Source organism: Ambystoma mexicanum, chromosome 4q, assembly GCF_040938575.1.
Source record: "Ambystoma mexicanum isolate Mex_15411 chromosome 4q, UKY_AmexF1_1, whole genome shotgun sequence".
In the NCBI taxonomy this organism is placed as follows: domain Eukaryota; kingdom Metazoa; phylum Chordata; class Amphibia; order Caudata; family Ambystomatidae; genus Ambystoma; species Ambystoma mexicanum.
The window spans coordinates 1190140739-1190161653 of record NC_090928.1 but is presented as its reverse complement, the minus strand read 5'-3'; the positions used below and the strand labels follow the sequence as shown (position 1 = coordinate 1190161653).

The 20915-nt window shown below is 48.7% G+C and overlaps 1 protein-coding gene across 1 annotated transcript in view; it reads left to right on the top strand.

The window, feature by feature from the left end:
- Positions 1 to 20915, top strand: part of DNAH8 (dynein axonemal heavy chain 8) — an 8835797-nt gene that overhangs the window by 641120 nt on the left and 8173762 nt on the right. Inside the window, exon 5 of the mRNA XM_069608756.1 lies at positions 8962 to 9107. Coding sequence (XP_069464857.1) covers positions 8962 to 9107 — 146 coding nt within the window. The remainder of the gene's footprint in view (positions 1 to 8961; positions 9108 to 20915) is intronic.

The window sequence follows — 20915 nt, the reverse complement described above, 5'->3', positions numbered from 1 at the left end:
ATTAACCAAGGATTCCTAGCCTGACGATGGGAATATTCACAGCATGTATTCACATATTCATATGAAAGATACCAATGCTGGAGAACAGGAGTTACAGGTAAAAACGTACTCCTGATTGGTTGTGCCCCCGCCCCTATGCTAATAAGGATTACAACATGATCCCGCACTTCCCATTGGCTAACACCTATGTACAATTCTAATGATCCCCTCCAGCCATTGCCCTTTTGGTTACACATTCTGCCTCATCATGAGTTTGGCGGTAAGCCTTAAATGCAGCTGTAAAGCTGTTACGGCCACATTTAAGGGTCTGCCAAATCATGGGTTCGGCAGGATTTACCCCCAGCTGATTTTTGCCACTATTACTGCCGCGCTAATACCGCCGGGGATAATAGTGCTGAAAATTCCCCATTGGGCCCAACGTTAATGTTTAATGTTAATGTTAATGTTAAAGGACATTTGTACCACACACTATCACCACCGGAGTGGTCCCCTGGTGCTCTGGCGGCTCTGAAAGAGGAAGGGATGGGGGTTAGTGGGAGGAAGCTGGAAAAGTGCAAGAGAGCAGTGATGTGCTGTTGGCGGCCTCAGCCCGGTGGGTCTGTTGTCTGGGCCTGGGGTGTTTGCGGCCACTAGTCGTCCGTCGTGTACTGTTGTGCAAGTCTATGTGTGTTTTTGTTTTGTTATTGTAATGTAGTGAAGTTTGTGCAGTTTGTTGTGTGGTAGCTTTGTGGTTGTGTTTGGTTTGTAGTTTGAGAGATGTATGCGGAGGGGGGAAATTGTTACTGCAAGTTGGTTAGTTGGCATCTCTATCCTGACTTGAGGCGGTGGGCTTTGGCTTCTGTAATCTCCCCAGATGGGTTACGGGAGCACCGCTGCGCCTCTGTCCTGATCTGGGTCCGTCCGGCCTTCAAGGTCCCTTTCACATCTGGCCCTGTCTGCCTCCCTCAAAGCCCTGCCTGTCTTCCCTTCCCAATCATACGGCCAGTGCACCTGCCAACGTCCACAGCTCAGTTATTGTGGTGTTTGATAATATCCCAACAATTTCAGAACACTCTGGTACCTCGTGGTAACTAAGGGGCGAGTGCGGGTGTGTTGGGATTAGGGTGGGGTTGTCAACTCCGTCTCCGTGGGTGGCGCCTGAGTTCCACTCTTTACTCGGCGTCAGCCGTCCGGGGGAATGGGGAATCCCTGAATGGGCCAGATGGGGAATGGGGACTTACCCTTCCGCCAAACCTGTGATCCAGCGCTCATAGCGCTGGGGGGTTGGTGGTAACGCTAATAGCCCCAGCGGTAATACCACCAGGGATACTGCCCAGCTCGTGATGAGGCCCATTATCTAAAAGATATTTCCCTTAACACGTGACCTGCTACATTGTCATTGTGAAACATAGGAGTTGATTGACAACCAGGTACATTGTTACCATAATGCATTTCTTTAACACGTAACTATTCCTGAGCATCACGTGATGTGCACCCGTCGAAGCTTGATGAATGTGTGAATATTGACTCTGTTTTCATAATACAATGGGCCTTCTCATTATACCAGACACTGTGGCATGCAGAAACAGCTCCCTACCCTTGTAGATAAATGTATTAGCATCACCTCTGCTCCTCCCATCCCAAATTATGGTACAGCGCTAGCTGCACCACATGGGAACCCATGTGCCCATGAGTGACGTTATCGGGGAACCACTCTTGTGTTTTAATTTCACTTTTTTATTGATCCCTACAGTGCAGCACATGCAGTTCATATAGAATGACTGCTCTTTGGGTGAGGGCATTAGTGCTCTGAATCTTTACCAGACGTCTTGGCATCACAGAGCCCCATGCCCTGCTCACATGAATTTATCTTTATGAAGGCGCATCCCTACCCTTCCTCCCTGGACCCCCGATTCTTTACCCAGCTCCTCCAAGCTCTGCAGCTTTACTCAATTAACTGTTATCGGCACAGCGCAGCTGCCTATGGCCTTGACTGCATAACGTCTCTCTGGCGGGAAGGAATGGTGTCTTGTCTCAGGATCAACTGGGCAGAACCACAGCTCCAAGTTAGCCCTGTTTCTCATATTTCACCAAACGGATCCATAAAATCAACATGGCGGGACTCTTGCCACCTTAGTCCCCGGACCTTGCCATTACTGCTACAGTACTCAGACTCAGTCTCACACGCCTACCTATGTCAGCTACCTACTCGCACAGCCCTTAAAACATAATACTGTATACTACAGCTAAATTCAAAATACATCCTCCTATCTTAAATCCCTACTTCTGCAACATGAATACGTTGTTGCTCTTTCTGTGTGGCTATATGGTGTTTCTGCCACACCTAACGTAAACTGCAAGCACTAGACCAACTGCTAATATGTTTTGAGCATTCTAAATCTCTTTGCCGGCCTAGGATGCTGCACTTGTATTCCAACAGCTTATATGGATTGTTTGGGGATTGCAAATGGCCCCTCAAGGAACCCACTGTTGCAGCTTGCTGTCACTGCTGAAAGAGCTCTGAGGTTCCCCCACACCTTCAGAGACCATTGTTGGTTGGGCCAGGAGGTGCGACACATAACCGTGGGTACAGCTACCTGCTACCATAGTCAGCACTCCATCACCATCTTGAGGGGAATAGCATTGGAACATAAAACAGCTTCTTCAAAGGGATTGTGTCCTCCGACGTATTCCTTATCTTAGATATCTCTTTCCAGCTTTGCTGGCCTCGGACATTTTTTCTCCCAGAGGGCGCTGCGCGTCGACGTCCGCCGAGTTGATGTCCCTCGACAGCCGCCGTATCGACGTCGACGTCATCCTGCCTATAAAGGCCGCGCGCAGCGTCCGTTGCTCAGTTCCGTTTTTTCGCGCTTACTCAGTGCCTCGGAATATCGTTGCTCAGTTTCGTAGAGAATTATTCCTATTTCCTCGAGATATTCGATCCATACTCGATGGCTTCCTCGTCTGAAACGACGACCCCTCGGTCCGGCTTTAAAAAATGCTGAGACTGTGGAAAAAAGATGTCGCTGACTGACCCTCACAGAGTTTGTCTGTGGTGTTTCGGAGCTGAACACCATTGTTCGGAGTGCGAGGACTGTATGTCCATGACAGCTAAGGCCCTGAAGGAGCGTAGGGGGAAGCTGGAAAAAGGTAAGACTTCTAAAGCTTCTTCTTCCTCGACGAAGTTGAGACATTCGTCTCCTCGTCACCATTCGCGCTCCAGGTCTCGAAGGGGGTCCCATCACTCCTCGAGATCGAAGCACTCGAAGAGGAGACGTCGAAAATCCCCTTCTTCGTCCTCCTCTTCCTCTGTTTCACCTAAGAGAATCCCTTGCCCCACGAAACATAGTTCCCGGGCTGAATGGGAGGAATTCCGCAAAAATATGATGAGCGTCTTCGAGAAAGCGGCCTCGACCCCCTCGAAGACTGCCGAGAGCCATGCTCTGGTCGAAAGACCCGAAGGTCCAAAACGCCGCGAGTCGCAGTACCCGGCGAAGGAAGCTTCTTGAGCGCGTCACGAACCCTCGAGTAAAGCAAAGACCTTGAATCCTTCTTCGAAGGTTCCGTCGACGCCGTCGACGAAGGTTCCGTCGACGCCGAGGTCGGTGTCTTCGACGCCGTTGTCGAAGGGACCTTCGACACACGGGTCTGTCCACTCAACGCCATCCTCAACACCGGCGTCGACGCCAAGGAAAGTCACGGGTGCGGCGCACCCAGTGGCTATTCCCAGGTCTTCGATGACGATGTCGTCGAGATTGTCGACATCCTCAAGCAGAATTCCAATTCTATCGAGGACCTCGAGGCCTCCGCCTTTGTTTTCGACGCCACGTTCGAAGCCTTCGACGTCGGCGTCGACGACATCGACGTTTTCGAGGCTGATTACAACAAGTTTGGCACCCTCTGCCTTGGAGATGGGTTTCACACCCTTTGTGAGTTCAGACCAATTGAGAACAATGTCCTCAATTATGGAAGAGGGAGAAGTATCTGACCAAGAAGTGACATTTGAGTTGCAGGGATCTGCAACCCCAGTTCAAGAGGAGTTATCCTCAGAGGAACGCAGATTAAAGGAACTCCATGATTCCTTACATAAGGCAAGTGGTTTAGACACTTCGCCAGAGGTGGAGTTCGCTAGGCCAGACCCAGGGGAGCATGCTGAAACCCCTTATAGAGCCTTAGTGGCCAGGATCACAGAATTTATGGGGTGGTCAACACCTTCACAGGCTTTCCAACAGGATGACCTCACGGATATTCTTGATAAAGGTCCACAGGAGGATCCTGTAGTACCTTTTCATAAAGCTCTTCAAAGGAAAATCATGACGAACTGGGAAACCCCAGATGTCGTCCCGGCAGTAAATAAAAAACTGTCTACTAAATACAGGGTATCTTCTGCAGACCCGGAGTTTTTGTCCAAACACCCATCCCCAGAAAGTCTGGTGGTACAGGCAGCATCTTCTACTGACATCAAGACTGCTTACCCTACCGTCCCACAGGACAGGAACGATAAAAAATATCATGCTATGGCTAAGAAAGTCTTTTCGGCATGTAGCATGGCGTTAAAATCTATTAATGCTACTTGCACCCTTGCTAGATTCAGCCATACACTTTGGGAGTGTGCTTCTACAGCAGCTGACTGCATCCCAGAGGGAGAAGAAAGGGAGGCGTTCCTAAATATCATAAAGGACAGTAAAGACGCTATGTGTGAATCCCTCCAGACGGGCATTGATTCGGCTGACAGTATCAGCAGAGCAATGGCGGCAAGTACAACAACCAGGAGATTTGCTTGGTTGAGAAAGTCTGGTTTTGCCCCAGATGTGCAAGCCAGGCTCTTCAACATGCCATTTGATGGCTCTTCTTTGTTTGGGAAAAAGGCGGATGACAGTTTAGAAAAACTGCAAACATCAAAGGCAGCAGCAAAATCCCTAGGCGCTGCAATCCGTCAGACACCTTTTCGTCCCACAGGAACCTCTGCGAGAGGCAAGTCCTTTCGCTTCTACTCCGCATTCGGAAGAGGTAGAGGACGACCGGCTCAAAGGGGACAAAGAGGAACTACCCGAGGTGGACGGGGTAGATATTCAAAAGCCACAGCAACAGCAGGTGCCTCTTTACCATCGGCATCTGCATCAGCCGCCCCAAAACCACTCTGAGGACTTTCCTCACAAGACACCTGTAGGAGGCAGGTTAACTCAACATCTGGCGGAATGGCAGGCTATCACGTCAGATGCTTGGGCATTGGAGACAGTTGCACAAGGTTACTGCCTGCCTCTCCTACGCATAACTCAGAGTCATCCACCGGGGATCAGCTCTCAAAAAGCTCCAGATCCGCTCCTCTTGCAGGAAATTTTAGACCTGCTAGAGAAAGGTGCCATAGAACCGGTACCTCTAGCGGAGAGGAACAAGGGCTGGTACTCCCCTTACTTTCTCATTCCAAAGATAGACGGAGGACTGAGACCCATCTTGGACTTGCGAGAATTGAACAAATTCCTCAGGAAAGACAAATTCAAGATAGTAACTCTTTCTCAGATCCTTCAGGCTTTCAGTTCCAGGACTGGTTGGTATCTCTGGACCTTCAGGACGCTTATTTCCATGTGCCAATCCATCTCAAACACAGGAAATACCTGAAGTTCGCAATTGGCAACTCTCATTATCAATTTCGAGTGCTGCCATTTGGGCTGACCTCCGCCCAGAGGGTCTTCACCAAGTTAATGTCGGTAGTGGCTGCAAGTCTAAGGATGGAAGGGATTCACATCTACCCCTACCTGGACGATTGGTTGATCAGAGCTGTATCTTCGGAACAAGCTCAGATCCAGCTAGATCATGTTTGCCACTCCCTTCACAGACTGGGCTTCTCCCTCAATTTAAAGAAGTCACAAATGATACCATCGCAGAGACTCAAGTTCATCGGAGCGATCCTGGACACTTCCCTGGGAAAAGCCTCGCCACCAGAGGTGAGGGCTCAAGATATTCTACAGATGGTTACCAAGTTTCAAAATGCCCAACATCCCCCAGCCTTCGACATTTTGAGGTTGCTAGGCCTCATGGCGTCCTGCATTTTCCTAGTGCCAGAGGCTCGCCTGAGAATGAGATCCCTCCAGTGGGCACTGAGAACTCAGTGGTCACAATTCTCAGGGAGAATGTCAGATCTTCTTCAGGTTCCCGACAGGGTGGCTCGAGACATTCAGTGGTGGGCCTGTCAGGAGAACATTCTGAAAGGAGAGCAGTTTTGGCAACCCTGGCCGGAGATAACAGTAGTCACGGATGCCTCACTCACGGGGTGGGGAGCCCACGCCAATGACTTGACCATCAGCGGTCATTGGTCTCCATCGGAGTCCAGACTACATATCAACCTGTTAGAGCTGAGGGCCATCAGACTTACGCTGAAGGCTTTTCTGCCATCTGTACAAGGAAAGAATGGCCTGATAATGACGGACAACACAGTGGCCATGCACTACCTCAACAAAAGAGGAGGCGTAGGATCACGACCTCTGTGCAGAGAGGCGATGCAGCTCTGGTTTTGGGCAATCCAAGAAGGAATCTCTCTATCGGCAGTTCACCTAGCCGGAGAGAAGAACTTGACAGCGGACGCTCTGAGCAGGCAGAGCACAGTCTCCCACGAGTGGGAACTAGCTCAGGAAGTCCTTCAAGAGATCTTCGCCCTTTGGGGAACCCCTCAGGTGGATCTGTTCGCCACCAGTGTCAACAGGAAGTGCGATCTCTTCTGTTCAAGGGAATTTCCCCCGAGAGGAGCTCTGGGAGACGCGTTCATAGTGGACTGGGAGTTTCCGCTTCTGTACGTGTTTCCACCGGTCCCTGTCATTCCTCAAATGATCAGGAGGTTGAAAAGATTCCGGAAAACCATGATCCTAATTGCCCCGGATTGGGCCAGGAGAACATGGGACCCGGACCTTCTAGACTTGTCCATCTGTCCTCCAATTCGACTTCCACTCAGAGAGAATCTGCTCTCACAGAAGGGAGGTCAGGTTCTCCATCCAGACATCAAACCCTCAACCTTCACGCTTGGCTTCTGAAAGGCTGAGGTACAAGGATTGGGACCTCCCTGATGATGTTATGGAGGTGTTGCTTTCGGCAAGAAGGCCAGCAACAAAATCTTTATACCGCTGCTGTTGGAACAGATTTTGCAGCTGGTGTAGAGAAAAGAATATCGATCCCTTTTCATGTGGTACACCAATGGTTTTGTCCTTCCTACTTTATTTAGCAAATTCAGGCCTTCAAGTTGGCACCATCAAGGGCTATCTCGCAGCGCTATCCATCTTTAAGTGCACTGCGGAAGAACCATCCTATTTCAAGGTACCCTTGGTAATACAGTTTCTAAAGGGGTTAACTAACGTTTATCCCGCAAGATCATTCCAGGTTCCCCTATGGGATTTAAACTTAGTCCTAACTTTCCTGATGGGCACACCTTTCGAACCACTCCACTCTTGTTCGTTAAGATTTCTTACCCTTAAGACTGTTTTATTAGTAGCACTTACATCTGCTAGAAGGGTGAGCGAGTTACAAGCTCTTTCTTGTAAACCCCCTCATACAATCTTTCACAAAGACAAAGTTGTTCTGCAAGTGAAGCCTAATTCCCTCCCAAAGGTGGTTTCTGAATTTCATATCACTCAGAAGATTACCCTTACATCTTTCTATCCTCCTCCCCATCCGGGGAAAGAGGGAGAGAGGTTACACAGGCTGGACCCAAGAAGGGCTTTAAGTTTTTACATTAGTAGACTGGCTAGGATAAGACAAGCAGACCAGCTGTTTGTAGGCTATGCAGGTCACAAGCTGGAGTTACTGATAACTAAGCAGACCATTTCCAGATGGATCATTTTAGCCATTTTGGAATGTTATAAACTGGCAGGAAAAGAGCCCCCTCAAAATGTTAGGGCTCATTCGACCAGAGGTATCGCAGCTTCATCGGCCCTCAAAAGAGGAGTGCCGGTTAGAGACATATGTGCGGCTGCCACATGGTCGTCCTTCCATACCTTTACACGGTTTTACAACTTGGATTCCTCCTCCAGTCAAGAGACTAGGTTTGGAAGGGCAGTATTGCACTCTATTCATCAATAAGAGGAAGCATGAAGTTAGTACTCCCACCTCCAATAACAGAATACTGCTATGGGAGCCTATCTAAGATAAGGAATACGTCGGAGGACACAATCCCTTCGAAGAACAAGTTACTTCTTACCTTGTAATGTTCTTTCGATGGGATGTTCCTCCGACGTATTCCTTATCAACCCTCCCCTCCATCCCCGCAGTACTACTTCCCTTGTTGTTGCAGCTTACGCTCCTTCAGGGTGATTAGTCTAGTCCAGAAAGAATGATTGTGGGCTACAAAACGGAACTGAGCAACGGACGCTGCGTGCGGCCTGTATAGGCAGGATGACGTCGACGTCGATACGGCGGCTGTCGAGGGACATCGACTCGGCGGACGTCGACGCGCAGCGCCCTCTGGAGAAAAAATTTCCGAGGCCAGCAAAGCTGGAAAGAGATATCTAAGATAAGGAATACGTCAGAGGAACATCCCATCGAAAGAACGTTACAAGGTAAGAAGTAACTTGTTCTTCTGAAGAGTGTAAGGTGTCATTCTACTTATGCTGTTAATCCTCTATTCCAGGTTACCTTTGGAGAGGGCATACTGATTTTATGCATTCCCCACAGGAAATAAGCGGCTAATGCATCACTGTATTGTCACCCTCAGCCATTGTGTAGCCACATCCCCTTAGCATTACTTTTGAAGAAAAAGTGTTCAGAGATCCCGATTATATGTAGAGTTATTCATGGCTTTTGAATTTAATGAAGACATCCAATATGGAGATACAGGATTAAAAATAAATATGCGGAAAATATGGTGTCATGCATGCATTTCAAAGGTCATAGTCATTTAATGATTTGTAAATGGATTCATTAAAATGTGTTTTTCCAATTTTTTTTTAAACTCTTAACTAGTATTAGAAACCAAACAAATGTGATTTGTATTTTCAGAAACTGGCCGTGTAACTGGAGCTGTTAAAGGACAGAAAATGATGAGACTATTTGTAGGAAATGTTCCTGATAAGATTCAAGGACTTTGTATGTTTTTTGTGCGTTGTAAAAATGACGTGATTTTAACTCCTAAAAATATACACGAGGTAACACTTTTGCACATTAAAAACAAGTTGCGCAATATCTTTGATAATAATAGTTTGTTCTTTTGATACAAATTACTAAAATGCTCAGTCAGATTTCTCCAATATACAACTTTCTCCACAGACTCATGTCTTGTTACGTAACCGTAATCTTGGATTCTTCAGAAAATAGTCTTACCTATATGTCACAGGTGCCCAGGAATTATGCAAATGGTTGTATAAATGCAAACAAAGAAAATGAGTGGCAGAGGATTGATCCTTTTTCCCTGGCTAATCTTGCCCTCTCTTCCCCCACCTAGGGCATGTGTGTGCGGTGAAAAGTCATAAGTTGTGGGTTAAGCCCAGCCCACTTTCCCTACTGTGGGTTACCACAGAACTGTCATAATGTCCCGGTAAGGCAATCGTTCATGTTCATGACGTGTGTCCCCAGATACCCATGAGGTTAGTGTCCTGGGGACAGTTCCCATTGTTGTCCCTGGTGATCTAGGGTATTTTTAGAGGGGCTGCCAGCATTCATTACTTCCACGACCATCAATCTGGCTTTAGAGCATCCAGAGGCACAGGAACTGCTCTTCTGAACACCTGTGAAGACCTGCTCTCAAATCTTGACACTAACACCCCCTGTATTCTCATTCTCCTTGACTTTTCCTCTGCCTTCGACACAGTTAACCATGACATCCTGATCGCATGTTGTTAGGCAGAATTCTATGCATTGCCCTTGGGGACCACTGCACAGAGTTAAGACTACAAGTGGTAATACAAGTTCACCTTTAGTACAAGCCTGTACTAAACTGTTATAGTTATAGCAGTAGCGGAGCAGCCAGACTTATCTCAAGAGCAAATTAGCAGCAGTAGAGATTACACAAAGGACTACAATTACTGTGACTCAAGCAAACACTGAATAAAGGTTTTTGGTTAAAAAGCAAGAGTACATTTATTTTTAAACCATCTGTTTGTCAAACACTTCACTTCTATTAATATAAAAACCACACTTCAAATACACTACACACAACCAATTCCCCTTGTACAGAACAACTCAAGGTAAGTACCTTATGCTTTGACAGACCAGTGTTATGAAACAAGAGACGTTACCAGGAGTACATATGCGATCACTTTTTGACAGTAATGACAGTACGGTCTTACTAAAGATACGCATACCCGCGGGTAGAAATGTTACCGGTGTAAAAACACACTTAGCACCTGAGTTACCCAAACAAGATAGTTGGGGGCAAAAATCATAGGCAATACTTTTGTCAAGGCAGACAGAATCAGAGAACACTTTCTAACACAATGATAAAAGTCAATAGGCCTGCCCCAGTGATAGGTGGAACAGGGTTCCTGTTGTTGAGGATCACACAGTCAGATAGTTCACAATTCAAGGTTGCCAGTAGTACTTAGATATTGTCAGAAGAGGAGGCAAAAGTTATGGGAAGGAAGAAAAGGACACGCCTTTAGTGAGGAGAAAAGGGTTCACCGTAGTTCCTAGAAGTCAGACACAGTACCTTATTCCTTGAAGAAGGTGGTGCCACGGCAGTTATTCCTGGTAGTTTCCTGCAGACTCACGGTTCCTGGAGCTTCAGTCGTGGTTACAAGAAGGAGGACGTCTGGAGCGATCTGCACTACCCAGGGATGAGGCCACCAGCAGCCGCGACAGTGAATAAAAGTTGCGCTCCTTTAAACAGTAGAGGCTCTTCAGATGGCTATCCGGACCACTACAGCAATGTGCAGTGATTTCGACCACGAAGAGGATCCTTTGTCTGTGGAAGGTGAGCTGGTTGACCCCACCAGGCTCAAGGGAAGAAGACTCTGGACTGGATCTTCTCTGGTCGTTGAAGGGTAGATAGCTCAGGACTGCAGTAGGGCTTCACCTGGACTCGGGGTAGCAGCAGCCGTCTTCTTCTCAGCTTCTCTTCGGTTCCTTGCAGTTCCAGTGGTGACTCTGACTTCCAGCCCAAAAGTCCTGCCTTTTATGCGAAAATCCCCCATTCACACAGCCTGGCTGTCAATCACTCAGCAGGGGGGTTGTCCAGCCCAGACAACCACTTCAGCCAATCAACACAAAGTGCGACTTGGGTCTCCATGGAGACCCTGTGCAGGGGTGACTACACCCCTCCCTCACATTCAGCCCACCTAGACACCCAGGCGCCAAGAGGAGGGCTTCTCTGCAGAAGCCTGCCACAAGACGGTGCACAATGAAGGCAATCCTGGTTTGCCGTGCAAAATAAAATACAAGAAGGACTTTAACAAAAAGAAATGGCGACTAACCCCAACCGGACCCGAAATAAAAAGTATTTGGGCAAGCAGGTTTAAGTTTGAGGCTACCACAATAGCCTGGAACAATACCACCTTTATATTATATAGTCGCGGTAGAAAAGTTAGTGGAGATACCACTGCCACCAGCCAAGTCTAAATGTTAAAAGAGCAAAACAAATCTCAGAGAGGCACAGACAAAAAGGGGTAGGAGTTAACCCTTTCCAATACTCCATGTAAGATGGATCTACAGGTTTCTGGGGGACAGTAGTCGGCCCCAGAAAATGGAGTCAGTGGAAAGTCTAAAAGACAACCCTGTGTTACTGCACTGAAGGTGCTGTGTAACACACACAAAAAGTGGGGCTCATGGAGTGGTGTGCTCCAAAGCCCAAAATCACACAAACAGTAAAAATACACATGGCAAAACACAGTTAACAGTGAAAAAAAAGGCTCACACTCTTACCAGGTGGAAAAATAAACTCCAGAAATCCAGCAAAGCTGCTGGGGGACTCGCTAGGTGTGGGAAATTAGCCATAGAAGGAGAATTCTCCCTAACACATGTTTCGAAGGGATTGTGTCCTCTGACGTATTCCTTATCTTAGATATCTCCTTCCAGCTCTGCTGGCCTCGGAACATTTTTCTCTATAGGGCGCTGCGCGTCGACTTCCGCCGAGTCGATGTCCCTCGACAGCCGCCGTATCGACGTCGACGTCATCCTGCCTATAAAGGCTGCGCGCAGCGTCCGTTGCTCAGTTCTGTTTTTCTGCGCTTACTCAGTGCCTCAGAATACTGTTGCTCAGTTTTGTAGACAATTTATCCTATTTACCTCGAGATATTCGATCCGTACTCGATGGCTTCCTCGTCGGAACCGACGACCCCTCGGTCCGGCTTCAAAAAATGCCGAGATTGTGGGAAAAAGATGTTGCTGACTGACCCTCACAGAGTTTGTCTGTGGTGTTTGGGAGCTGAACACCATTGTTCGGAGTGCGAGGACTGTATATCCATGACAGCTAAGGCCCTGAAGGAGCGTAGGGGGAAGCTGGAGAAAGGTAAGACTTTAAAAGCTTCTTCTTCCTCGACGAAGTCGAGACATTCGTCTCCTCGTCACCATTCGCGCTCCAGGTCTCGGAGTGGGTCCCATCACTCCTCGAGATCGAAGCACTCGAAGAGGAGACGTCAAAGATCCCCTTCTCCGTCCTCCTCTTCCTCTGTTTCTCCAAAGAAAATCCCTTGCCCCACGAAACATAGTTCTCGGGCTGAATGGGAGGAATTCCGCAAAAATATGATGAGCGTCTTCGAGAAAGCAGCCTCGATCCCCTCGAAGACTGCCGAGAGCGATGCTCTGGTCGAAAGACCCAAAGGTCAAAAATGCTGCGAGTCGCAGTTCCCGGCGAAGGAAGCTTCTCGAGCGCGTCACAAACCCTCGAGTAAAGCTATGACCTCAAAACCTTCTTCGAAGGTTCCGTCGACGCCATCGATGAAGGTTCCGTCGACGCCGAGGTCGGTGTCTTCGACGCCGATGTCGAAGGGACCTTCGACACACGGGTCTGTCGACTCGACGCCATCTTCGACACCGGCGTCGACGCCAAGGAAAGTCACGGTTACGACGCACCCAGTGGCCATCCCCAGGTCCTCGATGACGATGGCGTCGAGATTGTCGACTTCCTCGAGCAGAATCCCAATTCTATCGTGATCCTCGAGGCCTCCGCCTTTGTTTTCGACGCCACGCCCGAAGCCTTCGATGTCGGCGTCGACGACATCGACGTTTTCGAGGCCGATTATGACAAGTTTGGCACCCTCTGCCTTGGAGATGGGTTTTACACCCTTTGTGAGTTCAGAACAATTGAGAACTATGTCCTCAATTATTAGAAGAGGGTGAACTATCTGAACAGGAAGACACATTTGAGTTGCAGGGACCTGCAACCTCAGTTAGAGAGGAGTTATCCTAAGAAGAACGCAGGCTAAAGGATCTTCATGATTCCTTACATGAGGCAAGTGGGTTAGACACTTCCCCTGAGGTGGAGTTTGCTAGGCCAGACCCGGGGGAGCATGCTGAAACCCCCTATAGAGCCTTAATGGCCAGGATCACAGAATTTATGGGATGGTCAACACCTTTACAGGCTTTCCAACAAGATGACTTCACGGATATTCTTGACAAAGGTCCACAGGAGGATCCTGTAGTGCCCTTTCATAAAGCTCTTCAGAGGAAGAGTATGACGAACTGGGAAACCCCAGATGTCGTCCCGGCAGTAAATAAAAAACTCTACAAAATACAGGGTATCTTCTGCAGACCCAGAGATTTTGTCAAAACACCCATCCCCAGAAAGTCTGGTGGTACAGGCAGCATCTTCTACTGACGTCAAGACTGCTTACCCTACCGTCCCACAGGACAGGGACGATAAGAAATATGATGCTATGGCAAAGAAAGTTTTTTCGGCATGTAGCATGGCGTTAAAATCTGTTAATGCTACTTGCACCCTTGCTAGATTCAGCCATACACTTTGGGAGTGTGCTTCTACAGCGGCTGACTGCATCCCGGAGGGAGAAGAAAGGGAGGCGTTCCTAAATATCATTCAGGACGGTAAAGACGCTATGTGCGAATCCCTCCAGACGGGCATTGATTCGGCTGACAGTATCAGCAGAGCAATGGCGGCAAGTACAACAACCTGGAGATTCGCTTGGTTGAGAAAGTCTGGTTTTGCCCCAGATGTGCAAGCCAGGCTCTTGAACATGCCATTCGATGGCTCTTCTTTGTTTGGGAAAAAGGCGGATGACAGTTTTGAGAAACTGCAAACATCAAAAGCAGCAGCAAAATCCCTAGGCGCTGCAATCCGTCAGACACCTTTTCGTCCCACAGGAACCTCCGCGAGGGGCAAGTCCTTTTGCTTCTACTCCGCATTCGGAAGAGGTAGAGGACGACCGGCTCAAAGGGGACAAAGAGGAACTACCCGAGGTGGACGGGGTAGATATTCAAAAGCCGCAGCAACAGCAGGTGCCTCTTTACCATCAGCATCTGCATCAGCCTCCCCAAAACCACTCTGAGGACTTCCCTCACAGGACACCTGTAGGAGGCAGGTTAACTCAACATCTGGTGGAATGGCAGGCTATCACGTCAGATGCTTGGGCATTGGAAACAGTTGCCCAAGGTTACTGACTGCCTCTCCTACGCATACCTCAGAGTCATCCACCGCGGATCAGCTCTCAGAAAGCTCCAGATCCGCTCCTCTTGCAGGAAATTTTGGACCTGCTAGAGAAAGGTGCCATAGAACCGGTACCTGTAGCGGAGAGGAACAAGGGCTGGTACTCCCCTTACTTTCTCATTCCAAAGAAAGACGGAGGACTGAGACCCATCTTGGACTTGCGAGAATTGAACAAATTCCTCAGGAAAGACAAATTCAAGATGGTAACTCTTTCTCAGATACTTTAGGCCCTTCAGTTCCAGGACTGGTTGGTATCTCTGGACCTTCAGGACGCTTAATTCCATGTGCCTATCCATCTCAAACACAGGAAATACCTGAGTTTCGCAATTGGCAACTCTCATTATCAATTTCGAGTGCTGCCATTTGGGCTAACCTCCGCCCGAGGGTCTTCACCAAGTTAATGTCGGTAGTGGCGGCAAGTCTAAGGAGGGAAGGGATTCACGTCTACCGCTACCTGGACGATTGGTTGATCAGGGCTGTATCTTCGGAACAAGCTCAGATCCAGCTAAATCACGTTTGCCACTGTCATGATGCCCGCTCCCGGGAAGGCCGTTCAAGCCCTGCTTCCCCAAAAGCGGACATCCAGACCCCAAGGAAGGACCCAGCAACCCCATATAGGGGCCCTTTGGACAGTGTCCTGGCGCCTGTGGCGCTAGGCTCATAAAAGACATCAGTCCTGGCGCCATAGGCGCCAGGCTCATTATGGGAGTGCTTGGGTGCACTTACCTGATGCAGACCATGCTGCAGGATTCCGGCCTCCTTGAGGGCTGAAAGGAACTACTTTACCTTTGGGACTAATTTACCATCCGGGCGTGGTCGGGGAAGGATACATACCTGATTGGAGGAAGGATACATACCTGGAACTTCTTCCAAGGTTATTTAAACCCCACCCGAAAAGCCACACGTGCTTCGCGTTGTTCTGCATCTAGCAGCTGGACGCTCACCGTGTCTGCTCCAGCATCCTGACTTCTGCCACGCCTGCCAGCATCCTGGATAACCTGCAAAGGAAGAGAAGAAGAGAACAGAAGAAGGAAAAGTCCTTACCTGCTAAATCCGCATCCCGGAGACATCTCGCCAACAATCCTGAAAAGGAAGACTTTTATTTAAAAGCTCATCGCGTCGATCGATGCAGCGCCGCATTTCACTCACCTTTACAGGGCGCCTCCATGTTCAGCAGCGATCATCCGGATTCGCAGTCACGCTCCAGCGCCTAGAGAGAAAAAGACAAGAACAAAAGGTGAGAGAGAGAAGGGAATAAGGAAAGCTAAATCTCCATGTTAAGACTTACCTGTTGATTCATTCCCTCTTCATTTCGGGTCCGCGCCGCATCCTGGCATTTCCAGACCCCGGCCCCTAAGGGGAAAAAGAGACATCCGCGTTAATGAGCGAATGAAAAGACATTACCAAAAAAACGCTCATTAAAGACTTACCTGATTTCTACAAGGATTTCACCTCTCATCTCGGGTCGGTGCCTGTTCCCCGGCATTCCGTACCCCGGCCCCTATGGGGAAAAAGACACTAGCATTAGTACATTAATGCATGGACACAAGGGGAACCTCTTATCAAAAAACTTACCTGGAAGCCAAGCAAGTTTGGTTCTCACCAATCCGAAAATCCAGTGAAGTAACTGGATACCAATGCGCCCCTGCATCAGAAGCAGGATGGAGAGCTCGTCCTTCCAGACCCTAAGGTGAGACGCTACGGGGAATCACAGAAAGGTTTCGAGGAGGGTGAGAGGGGAAAGTGGAAGGCCGATTGCATTACCCCGCAGACAGTTAATCCCCTATTTTCGCCTACAGAAGGATACTTCTGCGAACCAGACAAGCTAGATTTGGGGGCCCGGTCCAGTCAGTCTTCCGAACCCTGCGCATCACCTTAGAAGAGGTCACAGCAGCGCAAACCAGGCCAGCTCCTGCGTGGGAGTCAGGTGAGCGTTACAGAACGCGAAGCCTTCCTACAAATTTCCACCCAGGCGCTATGGAAAGTTCTGAGACTGATCAGTTGGCGCAATTACTGGGGGAATTACGGGCCGAAGTACATGCCGCTCGTCAAGAGACTAATGCCCTCAGGAGGGCATTAATAATATCAAAGGAAAGAACTGATGACCTGGCCAGACAGCTTTTGGAAGGTCAAGCTGGGCAAACTCCTCTACCCGGTTCCGGAGGGAACCCCGCTCCTGTGGTTTCCAGTAACCCTGTGCAGATTAATCTACCTGGAAACATGCCGCTGGCCCCACCCGAATGCTTTGCTGGGGACCCCAAACGATTCGCCGTATTCATGAATCATTGTCGTTTGCACTTCCTATGCAGACCTGGGGCCTTCCCTAATTATCAGACCAAGGTAGCCTTTGTATTGTCATATCTCAGCGGATGCGCTGCCGATTGGTCAGTTCCACTGGTTACTCAAGATGACCCGATTCTCCGTGATTTTCAAGGGTTTCAAGCAAGCATGGAAAGGTTATTTGCTCGACACTCTCAGGGGCAGGCTCTGGATGACAAACTTCTATCCCCGCGATAGGGCAATCAGGACCTTCTATCCTATATTGCAACCTTTAATAGACTAATTGTGGAAACGGGATGGCCAGAGGATAAAAGAGTGACGTTGTTTTATCGAGGCCTACGCGGAGAACTTAAAGATGTCTTGGCCCAAGTTGTAAATCCGCCCCAAGAATGCAGCGAGTATATAGACTTAGTGGTCCAATTGGATCACAGACTTCAAAACAGAAAAGCAGATCGGTCCAGGTTTGAGACCCGGGTGTTGGTCAAGACCCATGCTAACCCCAAGGGAGTTGATGTCTCTGAGCCTATGCAAATTGGAGGGGTTAAAGGACCCTTAACTCAAAAGGAACGTGAAAGGAGGCGGCAGTTAAAATTATGTCTTTTTTGTGGGAATTCTGGACACTTTCTACGAGATTGCCTGGCAAAACCGCCCCGAAAGGCGGTAGGAGCCGCCGATAAAAACCATGAAGACTCTGTTTCGGGAAACGACTCCGCCCGACAAGCGTAGGGGTCCGCTTGCCGAGCTTGAAAACTAACTCTCAGACCTCGCATTTCATTGTGCCAATGGTTCTCGTAGATCCAGAACAGCCTACTGTCATGATGCCTACCTCCAAGGAGCCAGGTCCGACCTAGCAACCCCAGAGGCAGGCATCATTCCCCCCAGGGAAGTGCCAGCGTGCCCAAGCTGGGGCCCTTTGGACACAGTCCTGGCACCTTAGGCGCCAGGCTCATGTTGGACCCCTGTCCTGGCGCCTTAGGCGCCAGGCTCATAAAGCTAGACATGTGTTCAAGTGTTTTAATGTGCACTTACCTGATGCAGACCATGCTGCTACATCCAGGCCCTCTTGAGGCCTGAATGGAACTACTTTACCTGTGGGACTACTTTCCACCTGGGTGTGGTCGGGGAAGGATACATACCTGATCGGTGGAAGGATACATACCTGGAACTTCTTCCAAAGCTATTTAAACCACGCCCGATCATCAACTCACGCTTCGCGTTGTTCTGCTCCTCGCAGCTGGACGCTCACCGTGTCAGCTCCTGCATCTGGACTTCAGCCACGCCTGTCAGCATCCTGGGTCCCCTGCAAAGGGAGATAAGAGAGAATTGGAGAGAAAGAAGACCTTACCTGCTAAAGCTGCATCACGGAGACATCACACCGACGATCCTGAAAGGGAAGACATCATTTTTTTAAAAGCATTTCGCTTCGATCGCTGCAGCGCTGCATTTCACTCACCTTTCCTGGGCACCTCCATCTTCAGCAGCGATCATCCGGATCCGCAGCCACTTCCCAGAGCCTAGAGAGAAAAAGACAAGAGCACAAGGTGAGAGAAGGAAGGGAATAGGAAAAGCTCAGTTTCCTTCTAAGACTTACCTGTTGGGTCATTCCCATTTCATTTCGGGTCCTGCCGCTTCCTGGCATTCCGGACCCCGGCCCCTATGGGGAAAAAAGACAAAGACATTGAATGAGCGAATGCAAAGACATTACCCGAACGCTCATCCAGAACTTACCTGTCATTTACTGGAACTGCACGTTTCACTTCAGGTCGGCGCCATATCTCCGGCATTCCGAACCCCGGCCCCTAAGGGGAAAAAGACATAAGCGTTAGCGCTTGCTGCATTAAGACAATGAACCTTATTATTAAGCTTGAACTTTTGAACTTGCAACAGAACTCTTACAGCGCCTTACCTGAATAGTGAAGCTTATTTGAACTCCCATCAAACCTCAATCCAGTGAAGTAACTGGGTTTCAACGCGCCCCTGCATCAGAAGCAGGATGGAGAACTCATCCTTCCAGACCCTAAGGTGAGACTTCACGGGGAATCGTGGAAGGGTATCGTGGAGGGTTGGAAGGGAGTGGGAGGCTTGAACATTATTCCGACAGTAGGTAATACTCCCTTTTCACGCACAGGGGAATATTCCTGCGAGCCAGATAAGCCAGAGTAGAGGGGCCCTTCCGGTCTATCTTCAGAGTCCTGCGCTTCACCATTGAAGAAGCATCAGCACTCGAAGCCAGACCTGCGCCTCCGTGGGAATCAGGTGAGCGTGACACCTAAGCGGTTGCATGCAATAAAGGCATACATCGATAGTGGGGCTATTGGAAACTATGTGGATCGTGAATTGGTCTCTAGGATTAACTTCCCTCTCCGTCCTAAAACCAGCAAAGATGTCATCACCACAGTCGATGGAACTGAAATTGCCTCTGGACCGGTAACACATTCCACTACTGAGGTGACTCTTATTGGTCCCGACGGCCATCGGGAGGGTGTTGTGTTTGATGTAAACAAGGCTCCACAGTTTCATGTTATTCTTGGAATCCCTTGGTTAGAGACACATAATCCTCGAATTGATTGGTGAGCTAAGAGAATAACCTTCCCGGATTGTACACAAACCTGCTACCTAGAAAACCTGAAGATTAATCTAGCATCTGTAACCTCTGCCTCCATGCAACTACCTCCGGAAGACTTTCAGGACGTCTTCCAAAAGGAACAGGCCAACACGTTACCTCCTCACAGATCGTACGATTGCCAAATCGATCTGGTGCTCGGTGCACAGCCCCCTTGTAGCAGGATTTATGCCCTTACCGAACCTGAGAACCTGCATTTGAGACAATATTTGGATCAATACCTAGCTAATGATTTTATTCGCCCGTCAAAGTCCCCGGCATCCTCGGCTTTGTTCTTCGTGCCCAAAAAAGAAGGCGACCTTAGAACTTGTATCGATTACCGCACATTGAACCAGATAACGGTTAAAAACCGTTATCCTCTGCCTCTGATCCCTGAACTCCTTGACCAGGTGAAGGACGCTTGCATATACACCAAGTTAGATCTCCGGGGGGCTTATCATCTGGTACGAGTTAAAGAAGGCGACGAATGGAAAACTGCCTTCCGTACTAAATACGGATTATTCGAGTACCAGGTGATGCCTTTCGGATTGTGTAACGCGCCGGCTGCCTTCCAATACTTCATGAATGATGTCCTTCGGGAACTCATCGATGTTTGTGTAGTCGTATATATCGATGACATTCTGGTGTACTCCTCTTTGGAATCTGATCACAGAAAACACGTTAGGGCAGTACTTGAAAAACTGCACCAACACAAACTGTTTGCTAAATTGGAGAAATGTGTTTTCCATACCGCAGAAGTCGAGTTTCTAGGTTTCATCCTGACAACCAAAGGAGTCCGAATGGACTCAAGAAAAGTGGATGCCATCCTCAAATGGCCATCACCTAGCTCTGTAAAAGGGGTTCAAAGCATGCTCGGCTTTGCCAATTTCTATCGCAGGTTTATCCCGGAATTTTCATGCATGGTACAACCCATTACTGCACTCTTGAGGAAAAATAAACGTTTTGAATGGTCTGAAGAAGCCGAGCAGGCCTTTCAGGATTTAAAAGCTAAGTTTACCTCTGCACCTATATTGAAACACCCGCGTCCAGATCTCCCTTATGTCGTCGAGACTGACGCATCCAGCCTAGCCATGGGAGCTGTCCTGTCCCAAAGAGATCCCGAAACCAACCAACTGCATCCCGTAGCATTTTGGTCCAGAAAATTCTTGGCACCCGAGGTTAATTATGCAATCACTGACAAAGAACTGTTAGCCATTAAGTCTGCTTTTAAAGCCTGGCGGCATTATCTGCTTGGCGCTCGACATACCATCACAGTGATCACTGATCACTGTAATTTACAGTATTTGAAAACCACCAATGCTCAGTCATCACGGCAGCTTCGATGGGCTTTGTTTTTCGCTGAATTTGATTTCGTGATAACCTATCGACCAGGCTCCAAGAATGGCAAAGCACACGCCTTATCCCGAATTGGAATGGGAGAATCTGATACAAACTCAGAACCAGTACCAATAATTCCCG